Source organism: Periophthalmus magnuspinnatus, chromosome 24 (assembly GCF_009829125.3).
Source record: "Periophthalmus magnuspinnatus isolate fPerMag1 chromosome 24, fPerMag1.2.pri, whole genome shotgun sequence".
Taxonomy (NCBI): Eukaryota; Metazoa; Chordata; class Actinopteri; order Gobiiformes; family Gobiidae; genus Periophthalmus; species Periophthalmus magnuspinnatus.
The window spans coordinates 23347967-23367550 of record NC_047149.1 but is presented as its reverse complement, the minus strand read 5'-3'; the positions used below and the strand labels follow the sequence as shown (position 1 = coordinate 23367550).

At 38.7% G+C, this 19584-nt stretch overlaps 1 protein-coding gene across 4 annotated transcripts in view; it reads right to left on the bottom strand.

Moving 5' to 3' along the window:
• atad2b (ATPase family AAA domain containing 2B) overlaps positions 1-19584 on the bottom strand; it is a 146785-nt gene that overhangs the window by 89007 nt on the left and 38194 nt on the right. For all 4 annotated transcript variants that reach the window (XM_055232040.1, XM_055232042.1, XM_055232043.1 and 1 more), the window contains exons 20-23: positions 13244-13379; positions 10382-10575; positions 9151-9310; positions 13-135 (exon numbers count right to left, since the gene is read on the bottom strand). In XM_055232040.1, the coding sequence (XP_055088015.1) occupies positions 13-135; positions 9151-9310; positions 10382-10575; positions 13244-13379 (613 nt within the window). The remainder of the gene's footprint in view (positions 1-12; positions 136-9150; positions 9311-10381; positions 10576-13243; positions 13380-19584) is intronic.

The window sequence follows — 19584 nt, the reverse complement described above, 5'->3', positions numbered from 1 at the left end:
GATAATTCTCACCTCTTTTCCTCCGCGCCTCTTTAATCTCCTCACACATGCGGTCGAACTCGGGATCCAACTCCGCGGCAAAAATAGCATGTGCCGTGTCTTTAAAGCTGCTCGCCCGATGTCTGATCACCTTGTCTGGAAAAGCAGGACAAAAACAACAAAAGTGTTTACATTCTATACAGGTACTCTTGACGGGGAATCATACAGACATCATGATAATTAGTAGATAGACTTTTCAATATATACTTTCTTGGTACGAATGGGGAAATGTTTATTCTTCTGTGCTATAATTAGATTTGAGCAGTTGAATACGTTGAATAAATCATTTTTATGGCTCATTATAACAACTCGTTTAAAGAAGAACTATTGTCTTGTGTCTGCTACATAGTTATAATCTATGACACCCGTGGATCATTATGTAAATCGCAATATTCAACTAAAACGACTTAATAAAAGAAACGAGTCCGCCGACTTCCGCGTTAGAAAACCGCAGCACCCAATGGGAGCGACGTCGCCGTAAACGCCATCAAAACAAAGAGCCGTGTAGCTGTCGGTTCCTCCTATGGATAGCTGCACGTCACGCTAGTAACTGGTGGATTTTTTTTTTTTAAGTGACACCGCCGAATCCTATGTGCATCATGATTAAGTAAATTAATTTGGAGAATGTATAGAGCAGTGGGCGTGTACCTGTAGCAGTGAAAATGGGAGTTGATTAGTTGGGGCCTAATTGCAATTTGTAAATAAGTGATTAAACGTTACTCAAACATGCATAAATCACTCCAAACAAAACTGCCAAGTGTGTAAATGCTGAGGGGAAACATTTATGGCATGGTTAAAAGCTCTGAAATGTTGAGTTTACTTAACAGGTCTGCTTTAAAGGAAAAATATGCAACTTTCTGGAGGTGGCATGTCAGCTACATGACTCAAAGTTAGAACCATATTTTGGAGCATTCAATATGGTGATAGATCCAGTTTGATGCCATACTGTGGGAAATTATAGCCAAAGGGACAACAGTTCCATGGAAACAAGCAGGAAAAGGAAGTCCTACTCGCCAAGTAAGAGTCAGGTTTGTGGAGATGCAAGCTCGCCCACAGTATGTCAGTGGAATAAACTCAACCAAAATGGGAAAAAAACTTTTATTTTGTTTTTGGGCTAAAAAAGATTACATAATGTGGTTAAACAATATTGTACATTTAGAAAAAAAAACATCCAGCTTCATGGTTGTTGTGTTTACTGTGTCTTCTTTCAAGCATTTATCGTCTATATTTTTGAACAATATGTCCGACTTCAAAAAGTGTCATTGTGACACCTCCACAGCCTGTAATAGTCTCCCATAACAAGGCACAGGGTTTAGCATCGGCTCCTTACAAACAGCATAGATTGTAGTTTGACGTTTCTATCCATGTCTTCAAGGAGAGGTCAATATCAGAATGTTCGATGTGAGAAAACAGACTCAAGCATTTTCCCAGCATGTAAAAAAAATAAGCCAAAGCTATGACAGATATAAGCCTATTTTAATTACTGAGAAAGACTTGGGTATAAGCGATGCGAGATGAAAACACGCACACATTTTTAACTAGCATATATTCCCGAGGGTGTTTTTAAACCTCTTTATGTTTTTCATTCTATAAAATTAAAATAAAGTTGTTGAAAAGGCGAGGCAATGCAGCACTAGTGTAAACAAGCGCTCTCTCTCATTACTGTAGGCTCGTGTGAAAGGTTCAGATAGGAGGTGGCGCTAGGGTCACCGGCTGACAGCATCTTTTGTCTAATTGGAGAACAGCAGTCTGATAGTGTGCGTGGGTGTGTGTGTGTGTGTGTGTGTGTGAACGTGAGAGTGTTACTGAACAAGTTGTGTCTGCTCCGAGGAGGGCATTGTAACACCAATTATGTCAATCATAGAGGTATATATTTAAAAGTACATCAAAATGATCAATTCTCTCCACAAATTTATTCTGTTTATATGCTGCACTGTTACTCTTTTGTACATAAGAAACAGTGTGTTACATTACAGTCTATTTTAGTTTATTTTTAAGTTTATTTTAAGCTATTATCTTGTTTTATTGCATGTTACCATTTTCCTGCTTGGTAGTTGCTGGAAGAACATAATCAGATTTTTCATCACACCAAAAATTAAAAAAGCATCACTATCTGTGGATCAAAGCACCAAAGTGTCACAATTTTGGGAGACTTTGGGCAAAGAAACGGGGAAAATATTTGGCATCACTCTACCAAGAACACGCATAACGATGTATTTTGGGCTAACCACTGACGCACACATCCTAAAAAAGGAGTATTATTTAATCAAGATATTATTGGCACCATCAAAAAAAGCCATTACACACAAATGGGATAAGGAAGAGCACCCTACGCTTGGCAACTGGAAGGACATCGTGGAAGAAATTTGCGTTACACACATTTTAAGGTTACAAAAAGAAAAATATGAAGAACACTGGGAGAAATGGAGACGGAAATTGTATTTAAATGACAGCTGACCGATTGTTCTTTGGTCTAATGTTATGTCTTTTGAAAACAATAAAATATAAGTTTAAAAAAAAAAACATCATTGGTACAGCGGTTGGATCCACTGACCCACAGGTTGGCAGTGCAATTCCAGCTCCCACAGATGAACATTGTCATTGCGTCCTTGGTGTATAAATGTGTGTGTGAATGGGTGATTTCTTGATGTAAATGACTCAGTGTCTTGAAAGTGGAAAAGCGATATGTAAAACCAACCAAAATGACCATTACATCATCTAACTTCTACATATTTCATTACTGTCAGACACTAATTTGACAAAAATGCGTCAGAGTTTTGGGTTTCCATTTATTTGCTCTATGTTTGATTGTCCGAAGTCATAAATACCCCGTCTAGTACATAGGTGCGCAGGCTAGCTCCGCCGCCACAAATGGCAACATTACGTAAACATGAGGTTTAAAGCTATGAATAATATGGAGCCACCGAGGCAATTATTTGAATTTCTTTACCTCTAAATCTACTTAATGTGTGAAGTGTTTTCCCATGGTCTAAAGGATTATTACCATCTCCCCAAAGCAATTAAGTAAATTCAGCCAGAGAAGAGCATAAGGCTTTCCCCATAACAACGTCACTGTTTAGAGGAGTGGGAAAACAAACAAACGCCTGGGTCTATAGCGAGGCTGAACGATTTGGGAAAAATATCTAATTGGAATTTTTTCTGACAAGCATGGCGATTGTAATTACATTTGCGATTCATGTTTTAATAATAAGAGTTCACATTTTGAACAAGAATCACATTTCAGAATGACAGGGCAATTTTTTTTTTTAATCATAGGTACAAATTATGGCCATATTTAGCCACTTCTTTCCACTGCATTCCTTCAAACTGCAATTTCGATAGTGATTAACCTTTCAGCCCTATGTAGCGTAGTGGGATAACAAACAAACGCTTATATAAAGAACCAGAATGACAAGGATAAAGTTATAGCGCATAAATAGGACTGACCTCAGAGGGATAGTGGACTCTGCTGGACCCTTTAGACGGGGCCAAAGCCATAATTGTGCAGAGGATGTGCCAATTCCCTGGACCAAATGCAGTGGAGGAGCAGGGGGGTTCGTTAGCCTCCTTTATTAAACAGCCTAATTGCATTTTTCCCCTTTAGAGTATCATTTGTAGACTGTGCTTTCCAACAAATGACCCCAGCTCAAATGAGAGGTGTGATTAATTCGTTTGGCCTGGCAAAATACAGTTTCCCCATTAGCAAAAGGCAGATAGCTACGGGAGGGTTCTGAGGGAGCTAAACTCACAAGATATTATGGCTGTGCAATTAATCGTGATCTAGATTCAGTTATTTCAAATGGTAAATGCTTGGGGTCTTTTTAATTGAGAGATCCACAGCCAATCCTGTGTCAGGTAAAGCATGTAGTGTATTACTTTGCCTAGAATGTTCCACAGTATAGCATTAAACTTCTTTGTCCATCTTGCGTTTACTATTAAGGGCGTTTCATTCCTAAATACTTCTCGTCTACATTGAGCTAGGAAGAATTCAATGCCTAGAACATTACAAGTAATATCTCCATGGAAACAAGCATGAGTAGGTGGATCCTCCATCAGAAAAGTTACATAGTGTAGCTTTAAATCAGCTTGAACGTTGAAGGCTCACTTTCTATTGTTAAAGCTAATTGGACATTGCAGTTTGATAATTTTCCTGAGTTGCTCTGTCCTGTTATTATTTGAAGAAACCAATTTCTCTATTTAATAAAAAGAACATTCCAGGCCATGTAATAACATCTCCATGGAGACGAGCCGTTGGCAGAACCAGTCACCGAAAAGTTACACAGTGCACTGTTAAAAATATATGCTCACCATCAAATCTGACGCATCACTGAAATATTAACTTATGGGGTTTTTTAGTTTCCGTAGTTTATGTGGGTGGGAGTCAGGGGCCGATATGTAAGGCCAAGTTGGATTATTTTTCACCACAGTACTACAAATTCACCCACGCTTTAACCATAAACCTATAAGAGGGCTCAGTTGTGACGTTTTGTGTAGCTGTCTCTTGCTATTCAAGTGTTAATATAAAGTTTTGTGTATTTTTAGGCAGCAGATTGATCAAAACAAAATATCGCCCTCTGCTGGAGATTTAAGGCCGCTACCCTATATCAGTGGTCACCAAAACTGTGCCCGCAGGCGCCATGTCGCCCCCAAGCCCCACATGAGTCGCCCGCAGACCGGTTCTAAAAGTAGCACAACTCACTAATGAGCTGCATCTAAAATTTTATTTTATTCTGTTGCCTTTTTTTTAATCACCCTTGCGTTTATATAGATTTAAAAATGACAATATCTTAACTTATCTAAACTTCATGTATAATGAACATATGCTTAAGGTGAACTTTGACCTACTCACTTCAAAGGTCAGTATTGTGCGCGTGACAAAACCAGTGCTCCGCTCGCTGTGAGGATGCGCTGAATGCAGTTTCTTACTCCAAAACATGGTAGAAAATAAAGAGATCACTTTCACAACTGTTTAAGACTGTAAAAGAAACCTGCGCGTATCTCATCTGCGGAGCGACTGTGGTGACGGCAAAGCGGCACAATGTGGAGGGACACTTCACTACGTCTCACAAAACTCCACACTAACTACCCACAGGGACGCACACTCCCCACGGGGACACACACTATGGGCAGAACAAGCCCAGAGCTAAACGCAGCTTTGGGTAAACAACAGGCTTTTTCCACGACACCGGTGAAAAAGTAACACAAGGCAACTGAGATTTATTTAAAAATATGTAAGCTTATTTTCTTTAACATTACATAATTGATAACTTTATGAAACTTGGTGCAATGTATATTATTTATGTTTTGTTAAAAAGGTTTGTCAGTGGCTGGTGAAAATGGGACACTTTTCCTATGAGATGTAGTGATGTAAGTGTCATCTGGAAATTTAACAATTACTAAGATTAGTAAAGTTAAAGTGCTGAATACTGATATCTGTTTCCCTCCTTGCTCATTGTTGATAATTATTTTGAGAAATCATTAATGTGATCAGTGTCTTGCAACATGATCAGTGTGTTCACATAGATGATTATCATTTATCATTATTAATAATGTATAACTAAAGGCAAACTGAGAAAACAGAAGAGCGTCTCAAACTGGGCGCCCTTCGTATGACTCAGTGCCCATAAAGTAGCTCTCAGGTTAAAAAAGGTTGGTGACCCCTGCCCTATATGCTAAAAAGACCAAATATCGTCCACATCTCTCTAGTAGACAATCGTTTACAATACCGACTTGTCACTTAGTATATGAAAGCTGGAACAATATAGGCTCAATTGAGAATCAATATTTCTCACATGTAGATTTTCTGTGCAATAGTGGAGAGACTGGCCATTTTTATGCAATACAATAAGATTTGACCCATAGAGGGATGAATACATAACTTCTATGGCTAATTATTGGTTCATTTAGCTGTTTATTTGTTGCAGCTCAGACCTTTTAATGATACAGTATATTTAAAAATACATTTATTGGGATAATCCGGCTTTGTGTCAGTGGCATAAAGCAGTTTAAATTTGATCATTTATCGCAATATTTCTACGTAGCAATCGTAAACTGTATATAGAAGTGGACTAAGTGAGTGTGACGTCACCCGCAGCGTTCGGCTCCATGAAGCTCCAAATGAAGCTCGTCGAGGCTAGTGGTTATAGGGGTGAATTTGGAGCAGAATTCCATATTTGTAATTCTGACCGCGAGTATCATAGCAACCAAAGAGCCAATCAAGAGCAAGGCTGTTGAAGGTAACGCCCCTTTCCGTTCGCAACGCTGATTTGGCAGGGCTGACTTAGGGGAAAGAAGACAGCTGATTTGTCTCTTATTAACATTCATATCTTGAGTTACGGACACAGTAGTGAAATAAATATACCAGGATCACGTTAATGAGAACATTTAAGACCAAAATGACGAGTCTGACAGCAGCAGTTACAGAGAGAAGGGAGACAATTTTCTAATGTAAAGTGAATTGGAGCCAGAGTCGATGTAGCTGGAAGCGCGCCCATGCTCACTTCCTATTTGGACCGCGGCGGCTAGCAGGTTAGCTATGTCCATTTATATATACAGTCTATGGTACCAATAGATCGTGCTTCAAAATTTGTTATCGTGACAGGCCAATCGCGCCGTGCCTCACAGGGGGTTTTGTCCTGTGTATTACATAAAAACAGCAGCAGCCGCAGCCTTTCTGAGACATTTCACACTGCGAGTTTGAATCTATTGCAAGTAATATTTCAGACGGTCTTAATTGAATATGGAGTAAAGTGAAAAGAGGAACTCAGTGGTGAGACAAGGCAGGGAAGAAACAATTAAATTTTCATGCATACAGCCCGACTACAGAGTATGAATTACACTGGGAATTCTATTTGCAGCAGAGGCGGGCTACACTGTCCTTTGAATTTCAAGGCAGAACCAAACCATTTAAAGGTTGTATTATTTTACACACAACGAGCTCAGAGTCATTACAGGGAAACAAAAGGCTGAGCGGAACAATATAATAGCTGCGAAAAACCCAAGTCATTTGAATAATAAGAATTCTGAGCAGGTTTAAAGCTCCAGGGACTATTTTTGCCATATCAATTTTATGAACAATTAAGCCTTTTCTCAGTTTAATCTGAAGGTTGCAAATATAAACTTAATTCCAAAACTTGTTACTAGGTTATTAAGGCTTAAGAGCACTGGTCTGTATTTGTAAATGGTAACTGGCACTTTACGTCAAGAAACCACTCACCCATTCTCACACAGACACTGGGGGAGAAGTGGGTTAAGTGTGCTGCCCAAGGACACAACGACAGCAATGATCTGTGGGAGCTGCAATCGAAACGCCAACTTGTGGGTGAGTGGAACTGACCGCTCAACCAACGGTGTTTATGTCGACAACGGGATTTGAACCGCATTATAAGATATAGGTTTAGATGTGGCAAAATAAACAAGAAGTATTAAGTATAATCTGGTCATTCTTTTGAGATCACCGTAACAAAACAACTTCAGATCGGATTTAAATATCAACTAAACTACTTGCACGATACTTGGCATACTCATACACCTCTTAATGGGTGTTTTTTTCACACTTATTGGCATCTTGGCAAGTTATATTGTTCTCTTTGTTTCTTGATACTTCCTTGAACAGAAATGGGGCCTTAGACATCATCTTTCCTAACAAAAAATGCTTCTTTAACTCCCCTTTCAAACTTTCTTTTCTCTTGTCATCGTGAAAGTTACTGAGGCACAGAGCTTGGCCAAATGCATTTAATATTCTTCCCTAGTCCAGCCATGTTATCAGGTTTGTTTACTTCAGTGACTCATAGAACACAGCAGAGCTCATTGTTCAGCTAACATTTAGAACAAATTCAAACCTCCTTCACTCAATTATTCGGCGGAAATTCAGTGTTTTTCAGTCAGCCGTGTTATTTTTTTCTCTTTTTTCCTCAAAAGCAGCCATGTTTGTTTGTGTTTGTGAGTTTCCCTGACTAATTCCCCCGTCAATCACGTCCATCTGAACAGTGCCAAGACTACGCATCTTTGTAATCTACTAAACAACTGCTACAGAATGGCAAAATCTGAATATAAGAATTTCTTTGTGTCTATGTTCTTCCACATACGAAATGATCATTGCTGGGCCTGTTACTATATCAACTTATCACATATAAAAGATGGAATAGATGGAACTTTTTCTTTGTTCTAGATGGTAAATATTGGTTATTTTTGCACTACAATAAGATTTTGATAGGGTCCATATTATGCTCTCACCAAAAACAAACCTGGAGTTGTGTTTTGCTTCATTCACACGTTAAAACACACAAACCCTGCATATTTAGGCTGAGTTCTTCTTTCAAACAGAAAACACTATGTTCCACCTTGGGATATCATGAGGTAATACAGGAAGCGCTGTGTTTTTAAAGTCCATACACCTTCACTAGAATCATTTGGATAATCTATACTGAAAAGGTAAAAGGCAGCTGTCAACAATAAAGAGGTATAGAGTGTTGAAGGTATCATTAATTTTCTATACAACTAACTACTAAAGTGTTTCATTCTGCTATTAATGCATTTAAAATAGTTTTTTGGGAGAATTCTGGCTAAGGATTATTGTGCCAATGACATAATTTTGTTTCATTATGATCATTTAGTTGTACAGGCTAGATTTTTATCAGCAATACAGCAAGACTTATGAGCTTTTAGCCATGTTATAAAGTTATATCACATCAAAAACAGATCTGGAGTTGTTGTGTTTTGTTTCATTCAGACATATTTGAGTAATCTTGCATTATTTGTCTACATCTCCAAAGCTCAAAATACCCTGTTCTACCTTGTGATGTCATGAAGTTGTTCAGTAGAGATCGGCAGTTCCAAGGCTGAAATGATCCAAATGATTCTAGTGAAGGTGTGTGGAGTTTAAAAACACATTGGAGCACTTCCTGTATTACAAACAACATCACAAGGTGGAACGGAGTGTTTTGAGCTTTGAGTGATCCTGCATCATTAGTCTGTCTAAATATCCAAACATGTGTGAATGAGACAAAACACAACTCTAGGTCTGTTTGTGATGAGGAAACAACATTATAACAAATCAAATATAGCGTAATATGAGCCCTTTTGTTGCTGGTACGTACTACATGTACTCACCACTAGGGTCTTTGTCGGGGTTGTATTCTAAAGCATTGCTGCAGATGAGATCCACGTCCCTCAGGAAGTCCTTGGCTGTCAGATACTGGTGTTTGTCGATCTTAGTCATGATGGTGGAGAGGTCCATGGGTTTCCGGATCACCTCCAGGTAGTCCGACACCTGACACACAACATGCACAAATACAAGCGTCTTACAGCGGAACCTCGCCTGGTGCTTAAGACTTTTTACAATACTTCATTGATTCTTCTAATGAAATCAATTGGCTCTGTGCACAACAGCGCCCGGCAACCTCACTGTTAGTGTCACTACGTCCTGTACAATTTTATCTGAGGTTTTTGCCGAGTCACACTAAAATGAATAAATATTTAAACATGAGGTAAACATGAGTGGACAGGGAGCTGCAGGTGGATGTCACTGATGACATGTTAAACACTATACAAATAAAATTAATAAGATACGTCTGTGTTTAGAACAAGCCATGTTTGTGTCTCAATGCTAATGTTAATTTTGAGGCATAATAAATATTAAAATAATGAAACAAACTGAAGCATTCTACATATGAATAATTGGCTAGTCTTTATTTTACTTGATTTGAATTTTAACAGGTTGTTTTCTGATTTTAATAAAAGTGAGCAGCGAGTTAGCTAGCATGACGCTGTGCACAGAGGCTATTGACTTGAAAAAATTGGCAAGACAAAATTGGCACTTGTAAATTGGCAAGACAATGGGTAGGTTTTCTTATTTTAGTTGGAGGACTTTATTATTGTATTGGATATTTTTAGTAGAGGGTATGTCACCAACTTGTCATTTCCATGAAGATATTATTGCATTACACATATATCACTGCATTTATGTAGTGTGTATTACAGGTGTTTTGGTGTTATTATTCAAATAATTATTTCTTATAATTGCTCAAATAATAAAGTAATTTCAATTAAATTCAAATTATTGAACAGAAAGTTAGAAAATCAACACCAATTTAAATGTAAATTGTTAATTTGACCGGAGTTGACTCTCCACAGATCTGACCTGTAATTTGGTCAATAATATCTCCATGGAGTCAAGCAGCACTAGGCAATTATCATAAAATCAGTCAGAAGGGTCATAAAACAAGTTAATAACGTAGGCTATGCAAGTGAGTACATTTAAGAAGCTAAACTCAACACAAAAAGAGCCATTTTAACTTGTGCAGATTGTCGTTTTTGCAGAATAGTTTCATATTAGTTTTACCTCCTCGATATCGACAGGTTTGCTAAAGATGTTGAATCTCTTGTCTGTGGCCAAGCGTTTGGTCACATCCCTGAGAAAAAGGCGGAGCTCGCGCAGTGTGTTCTCCTCCTGCTCAAAGAGACGCCGCTGCTCCTCCGCAGACAGCACCCGAGGGCCAGGGGCCGGGGCCACCGGCAGCACCTCCTTAAACCGCTCTGGAGAGAGAGGGAGAGAAACTGTCAACAACTTATGGACAAATACATTTTCACAACGCAGAAGGAGAACGTAGGTATTTGAACTTTTCCTTCGCTCTCACAAACTCTTGAGCACATTGTTAATGTCCACAGTAATAATAATTTTTTGGCCCATCCATGGCTTTAAAACGGCTTTTTTCAGGTGGACCGCCCAAGCGTAACCAATCAGAGCTCTGCTTTTGATGCTTACTCCTGGGTTGATGAGAAATACTTGGTGAACAGAATACTTTGGGACAAAATGTTATCGGCTAGAAACTGTGTGCGATGTACGCTCTTGGGGAAAAAATGATTTACAAAAAAGTCCAGTACCTCCAGTTTTAAAGGGACAGTAATACTGTAATAATGTTTTATAGCAAAGTGAAATACGAAGTGCTGGTCTGAGCATTTCCCGAATGTAACAAAATAAAACAACATTGCAAAGTCTAATATAAATTGGAAATGCTACTCTGGATTTTTAAAGGGGCTGTACCATTTTTCTCCCCTCAAGCAATAAAGTACTATTTGTCTTGCCCCAGAACAGAGATACTGTAAAAGCAGCTCTTAAGATCAAAATGCCTTGTGCTGACTGCATCATTACAGAGCTTTTTTATCTGTGAATAATAAGAATGCAATGCTTTTAAAAAGATGTTACCTCTAGGAAGCTCCAAGATTAGAGACAAACACAAGAGAATCATCTGATATTTTAGTCACATTAAGAGAAACAAAAAATATTATCCAATAAGGCACTATTTTAACTATAAACTCCATATCCAATTCTCTAACACATGCTTGTCAATAGATTGAACAAAATACTGTAAAGTGTCAGTAAAAATGTCCTTTTTTTATTTTTAAGGCTGAATACCACCCTCGTATCCTCACACAGCATTGTAGTGTAGTGTATTGAGTACTGTATTGATAAACATGAGGAACTGCTGCTCTGAACAACTGTCAGAACTTCCCTTCAAGCTGAAATCTACTGATCTTCTGAAAAATCAATGCAGACACCCACAACAACAATATAAAAAACCCTGAAAGTATTTTTATTTGTAATATTCATGAAGCTGATCTAGACAATATCTAGTTCTAGCGGAGAAGTAGCCCTTAGCCAATGACTAGGTGATGAAGCAAGGCAGAGATGTATTCTTCCTCCTCTTCATCATCCTCCTCCTCCTCCCAAACATTGGCTCTGGCTTTCGGCATCTGCCAACATTGTTCAGAAGGCTCTAGAGTTGCTGCATATAAGATACATGTGATATTCAATAGCTATGTGTTGTATTGCGATAATGACACAGATATTTAGTACCTGCCTTCATCAACTGTCAAAATAAAAACTTTACACAAACTAAACCAAGGCCAACTTAAGGAAAATGAACCAAATCTGCATTTTTGTCCACAACTGAGCTATGAATCTTGCAACTTTATATAGCAACAACACAATCACTTTGATTCAATACAATTAGCAAATTGTAAAGACTGGAGGAAATGCATAAAAAATTGCAAACTAAATCTCCAGTCTTATTCTGGCAAAAACTGCTAATCCTGTAGTTTATACCTGTACAAAAACATTCTGAAATGTGATTCTCATATTACTTAGACTAAAATATAGTATAACTGACAGAGTGAATTCATCTGAGCAGGTTTAAAATGTGTTCTTTGAGCAGAATCCTTTCATTATAACATAAATCATCAACCCAATTGCAACGCTCGTCCGAAAATTCACAATTAGATGTTTTTCCCTGGCTCGTTCTTCCTCCCTGCTTTTGCCAACATGCGAGACAGGGCTCCATGGCTCCCGAGGTTGCATGCAGCACTCACCAGCCACAACCCAAGCTGTGATTCTAATTTCACTTAATACCAACTGGGTCGTCTCTTAGCAGCACTAGCTCTGGTTTCCTGCGGCCTGCCCTGTAGGAGGCTCAGGCCGGGAAGAACCCCCGAAGAGCAGAGCGCGAGTTAAGCGAGGGACCCCTGCCTTGCATCAATGAGGGATCTGCAGAGGAACGCACGGTACAGCTGTATTTCCATTTGAAAGCCTTGGTGGACACTTTCTCTATATTGGAGCAGAACATGGGGGGGGACTTGGGAAGTGATGCATTCTGGAAGAGCAGCGGGGGGCAAGAAGGACAGCCGGAGGGCAAGTGATGTGTCTCACAAAGAAGGTGAAGAAAATATGCACCGTTTGAACACTACGGAGGTAAACAAAGATGTCAGTGTGTTTAAAGTGCACTGTGGAACTTTTCTGGTGGGTGTTCCTTGGAGATGTTATTGCTTGTCTGAAGTATTCCGCAGTACGCTGTTAAAAGCATCATGCATTTATAGAATTACAGGTGTTTTTATTTCTCAGCGAAAAACATGTACTCTTACTGTGGGCGGGGTCACGGCTCTATAGATCTGATCCGTAACCTTCTATTGTACTCCTTCCATTCATCAATTGGGTTACGCTCAAACTAAAACCTTTTAACTCAATCTGGACCTAAAATAAAGACTTTCAAAATGCTTTTTTTCCCAACGCGCCGTCAAAACTCATCTGTTCCAGTACATTTAACTGACTCCAAAGAGGACCGCTTTGAGGACATGGAAGGGCAGAGCAGGCGGCGGTGCCCTGTAGGACTGACAGAACACATAAATCACATGTTGTAGCTGTGGTTACCTCGGTTACGCAGGCGTGGGGGGGCCCGGGCGGCCTGCACCAGCAAAAGGTCAGAGAAAAACTTCCTCCGATCCTCCTCTCCCGGCGGGCTCAGTGTCACCACCTCTCCATAGGAACGCTGGAACATGCTCCTCACCTGTAGTTAACAAGAGACAAGGAGAAACAATAGTACATGGCCGATGGCAAGAAACTCGTAACTTCTGAAGAAAACAACTATCGGCGTGTTATTTGACCCCGACAGCTCATACGCTTTGGCTCGTACGTGGATGTGCTACAGTTAGAGGATACTCAAGATGTTGCTGCTGCCCTTTCCAGACTTTACAATGAACAATGCTACTAAAAATGCTAATAATGCTAATGCTAATAGGCAAGGCAAGTTTATTTGTATAGCAATTGGCACACAAAGTAATTCAAAGTGCTTTACAGAATAAGAAAGCCATTAAAATCACAATACAACAAATCAAAATATAAATAATCATCATAAAAATAACATTAAAAGAGAAAAGTGCAGAATAAAAACCTTTCATTCGTATACACGGCTAAACAGAACGGTTTTGAGCCCGGATTTAACTTTAAACATTGTCAAAGTAGAGGCCTGTCTCACATCTTCAACAAGATTTTTCCAGGTTTTAGCGGCACAAAACTGAAACGCTGATTCCCCGTGTTTATAGTAATATATTTTATTTGTAAGCGCCTTTCAAAACACCCAAGGACACTGTACAGAACAAATTAACAACATGCTAGCCCTGTACATGTGTAATACTGTAACAGAATGTGAACTGAAGTCACTTTGGTAAATGGTCACGTTTTTTATATAGCGCTATTTTATCTTCAAGTCGCTCAAATCGCTTTACATCACAGAACCACTCACCCATTCACACACACATTCACACACCAGTGCACGCAGACACTGGAGGAGTGGTGGGTTAAGTGTCTTGCCCAAGGACACAACAACATCATTCATGTTTATGCTGAGACCGGAATTCGCCAACTTTCAGATCAGTGGACAAACACTCTACCAACTGAGCTACTGTCGCCCCCTTTACCTGTTCTTTATTCTGTTCATTTGCTGCATTTTACATAATAGTCAGAACCACACTGTACATTATCGAGTTTTTTCCCTTTATTCTATCATTTTTTACTATACTTATTCTTGCACTCATGTTAAATTTAAGTTGATTGTCTAATATTTATACATCTTGATTTTTGAGTGCCTATTTCTGCGCTCTTGCTATTCTTAAACTGCGTGTTGCAACACTGGAAATTCACCATTATGTTCCCCAGTATGTTAGTGTAGTATTTACCGAGCGACGGTAGCTCAGTTTGTGCGTTTTATGTTTGTCCACTGATCTGAATCATTGGTTGAGCGGTCATATCCACTGACCCACAGGTTTGCAGCGTGATTCAAGCTCCCACAAATGAATGCTGTCGTTATGTCCTTGGGCAAGACACTTAACCCACCTCGCCTCCGGTGTCTGCGTACTCTGGTGTATGAATGTGTGTGTCAATAGGTAAGTGGTTCTTGATGTAAAGCGCTTTAAGTGCCTTGAAAGTGGAAAGGCGCTATATAAAAATGTGACTGTTTACTGTGACAAGTCTGGCTCTATAGGGCTGGGTGATGTGGTTTAAAAAAAAAAAAAAAAAAAAAAAAAAAAAAATTTTATTTTTTACACCTCATATCAATCAATCATTTTTATTCAATTTTAGATCTCCTTCAAATAAATACGTCTCTCAACCTTTCACAAACATAAACAAGACTTTGAATCAGTGCCATTTAAAAACAAATTCCTTCCACCTAAAGTCTGAACTCCAAAGCACATGTTTTTACTGATACTTTAGATTGAAGTTAATGTAATCAGAAGGTCAATGCAAATAATCTAGCATTTTCAAAGAATAAAAACAAAGACGACGCGAACTAAATTATATTTGAAAGAGCGGTGCAAGAAACTTTTATGTTTAAGTAACTTCACATGTCGACATAAAGCTTTTGTCACTTCTAGACTCAAAACTTTTACTTTTGAGTCACATTTTGAAGCACGATATACATTTTGAAGCACAATATACAGTACTGGTACAGAGAAATACTGTGATAAACGATAATATTGAAACTGCTTTATGCCACTGACAACAAAAATGCAAAATAAAATCCCAGAGAACCATTTTTCTAATAGACGGCATCTTTAAAAGGCATGAGGTGTAACATATAACGTACTACGAAGTCACTTATTCAACCTACAGCGCAAATGTTACTGCATTACAACAAAAAATACCCCAAACCTCCCACATTTTACAAAGAAAAAGTACAAGTGATAAATATTGAGCCCCAAAATATATTGTTCCAGCTTTCATATATTCAACGACAAGTCTATATAGTACTTTTCGTGACAGGCCAACTTTTACTCAATATTTTTTTTACTCTGACTTAACCTCCTGAGACCTGGCGTCCTCATATGTGGACAACACTTTTTTGGCTTGTCTATTCCACAGTGCAAATTATTAGATGAAGAATAACAGCAACAATGTAAATGTATTATATATATTCATTTTTAACTGTTTAGAATGTTTTATTTTATTTTTTTTTTGTTTTTCTCCCAGCAGCTCTTCACATGAGACACATTGTTCCAAGAGGCACAATTGTTGTTTCTCATTTTGTTTTTACATTCAGGACAAATGATGCTGTGTTCAAGGTCTTAATAGTTTTTACAAATCATTATTCAAATGTTTTATCAAAATGAGTAAAATGTCACATATGAGGACATTTGATTTACATTTTTTTTTCTCAGAAACTACATAATGTAAAAAGATAATTCTTTGTATTTAGACTCATCAGGACCCAGCCAGCCCAAATAACAAGAAATTAAGAGAAATTAATAAAGCAGGTAATGCAAGAGCTCAGGTCTCAGGAGGTTAAGTAGGAGTGAAAATATGCTGCTAAAAAGTACTCTAAAAAGTAAAAGTAATTTCTTCAAAAAAGGTACTCCAGTAAATGCAACTTAAGTAAATGTACTCGCCACCGCTGGGCATAAACTCCACTCTCTCTGAAATCAGAAATCTATTGGAGAAATGTATTAGCACAATCCGAGCCTGGCACCATCTTTCTTCAGTTAATATATCCTGTGTCTCTGTATGGAGCCTCAGGCAGGTCCCACGGGTGCGTCCCAAAGCTGAGTAAGCCTTTCCTGCCCTCTCCATCTGTCTTTCTCATCGATCTAACACCACGACAGGTTTGTTCGTCCTTTTCTTTTCATATCAGCCTCTTTCTAGGTTTCTGCAGCTCGTGGATCATAAGCTTTCTCTGCTTGCGTGATATAAAATGGTGCAGACGTCAGGTAATAAAAACGCACAGCAGAAAATTGTACTTTTTTCTCAAATGGCTGCAGAATGAAGATGACGCCAAACATTAGGATAAACTCGAATGCGAGAGGTTAATTCGCAAGTCCAGTTTTATTTTTACCACTGACTTTCAACTCAAGCGTGACTTTAGCATCAGATCTAAACCAGGTCTACAGCAGGAAAGGAGAGGCGTAAAGATGCGATTTTTGGGACAATTTTGAAACTAATTTTGCCGAACAACCATTTTAAAATTGGGTCGTCAACTGGAGCTGGGGAAATCGAACGCTTCCGACACCTCCCTCTCTGTGATGCGATTGGTTCAGAGTACATAAGTTTGGTGACAAAAGCGTCGGACTTTAAACAAAGCAGTGGTAAAGTTAACAGCGGTAACGGTTTTCTAAGATGTTTTGGGAGTTTAAACGTGTGTGTGTGAAAAGATAGCGGAGTCACAAACGTTTCCACAGCCCTGCACACAGCCCTCCTCTGGCTCATGTCCCTCGTACTGTGGGAATTTGGGAATAATTTGGAACGTCTTAAACTCGTACAAAATCCCAGCGTCTAAACCCAGCTTAAGATATGATTTTTTTGCCAATCAACCAATTCTTGAGCTTTCACTGCATCACAAATAGTTTCTGTAACATTCTGCTTTCATTTTAAATTTGCTTCTTTGTTATAGGTGCACCGTGTAACTTTTCTACTCGTTTCCATGGAGCTTCGTGTGGAATATTTCACCGTATTGCATTAAAGTTATACATTTTCCATGCATTCACTTGCCAAAAATACCTTGAGAAACAGGCATTCCTCTCCATAGATCTGACCTGTAATGTGGCTTAATGGGCGCCACTGGCAAAGCTTAGCAATAGCATCTCCATGGAGACAAGAAATGCGCACGTTTAAATATTTACTAAAGAACTGCTTTGTGTCTTGATGAAATAATTGAAATTTCAACAGGAACAAAGTTTGAAAAGGCCGTTTCATATTCGCAGTCAGAAACACTCAAATTTGAGACAATCCGAATGTGGATCTTGGTATGAATGAACTTCTTGCTGAAAATAGAATGCGGGCTGGTGTCTGGACCGCAGCCTGCCGTGTCAGATCTGAGAGGGGAGCTGAGGTTTGGAGCAGAGACAGCAGCTGTCAATGTGTCTTCAGCCAGAAAGTGAAGAAACACACCCTGCCAAGTCACTCCACAAAACAGCGAAGATATGATGCAATCCTAACAGGCAATCTAATTATACCTAAATAAAGTGTTTAATCACATGTCTACAGCTGTGTCTGAACGTCTCCGCTAGCTCCTAACTCCTCGTTTACTACATAGGCCTGTACTCTTTAGAAAACGATACATATTGCGCTGATTCACAGATCGATTCGGACGCACAGATCACTACTTTCGGGTCAGTGATTCTCGCATCTGGGTGAAAAACGTCTAAAGGTTGAACTCTGATAAAACATGATTCCTGCTATAAATAATCATAAATTTAGACTGGCACACAAGTATTTATGGAGTAATAATAACCATACACGCTTTGTCAAGTTGGATCTCTCGCAAACGGACTGGATTATGTGGTTTTTTGTCTAAAATGTGGAGAATATCGCTCGGTTAACAGCTTAAGCTAACACTACTTTGACAACCAACATTTAATTTTACATCGTAACGGTTTATTTAATAGTGTTTTATTCATAATCAGGGAGCAACAGTGTGATAAACCAGTTCTTCCATCCGCTTTCATTCAGTCGTGTTGCGTTCAGTTAAAGATTTGTCACCACGCTGTTGTTTTTCCAATTCTCGCAATGCATTGTGGTCTATATATTGACTTGTCTAGTGACCATTGCTAGACATTACTTTTCAGGCATTGCATTGTGGGAAAATTTGAGTGCACCATTTTTTCACTCACTGTAAAATTCAGATAGCAGTAAAAATAGTATGACCCCTAAATAGTGCCCTAAATTGGGAATAGTGTGGACAGGCAAGTGGCAGGTCATGTCCGTGGAAAGGCGAGGACATTCACAGAACCATGGACTTTTTTTCTAGATATTTTGAAGCACTAACATATCTGTGATTTAATAAATGTAGGAAGTTTAATGCCATGCTGTGCAACATTCCACGTCTGTAAAGATGAGTTGACACCCTACCAGAAAAGTTGCATAGTGTACCTTTAATCAGCTGATGATCAATACCCATTACCAAAAAAAAAACATTAACATGCTTATAATTATCCTTAGATTAGGTTCTGTGAAAATCGAATGGAATAATCGCAAATATCTGGTCAGAGATGGAGATTAGGTGAAAACAGGACACTTTCTGAGTACGCAAATGCAAAACAAATTAGATTTACTCAAACACGCATGAATCTATCAAAATACGACTTCGGTAAATGGTAAATAGTCACATTTTTATACCGCGCTTTTCCACCTTCAAAACACTCAAAGCACTTTACATTAAGGAAGAACTCATCCATTCACACACACATTCACACACCAGTGCACACAGACACTGGGGGTGAGGTGGGTTTAGTGTCTTGCACAAGGACACGACAGCAGCATTCATTTTTGGGAGCTGGAATCGCACCGACAACCTGTGGGTCAGCGGTCAAACACTCAACATCTAGGCGTGTCATGAGAACAAATTTTGAAGTTCCACATATCGCTGAAATAAATAAATGATAAACGATAATACTGAAACTAATTTGTGCCACTGACGGAAAAACCTAAGAGCAGATTTAAAAAACACAAAACTATTCTAAATCTGCAATATTGTTAAAAAAAACCCCATGAACTTCATTAAACAAACAGCAGAATGAAACACTTTAGTACTTAGTCCGAATTAAAAACTTGTATGACTGATTACAGATGCAAACTTTTACGCATTAAACCGTATCATACAGCCAAGAAATTACCAAAAAATTTCCAAGTAGCGCAAAGAAAATGTACACGCTATCGTCTCCAAAAAATAATATTCCAAATTTCATATATTGAACGATAAGTTGATACAGTAATCGTGTCTACAA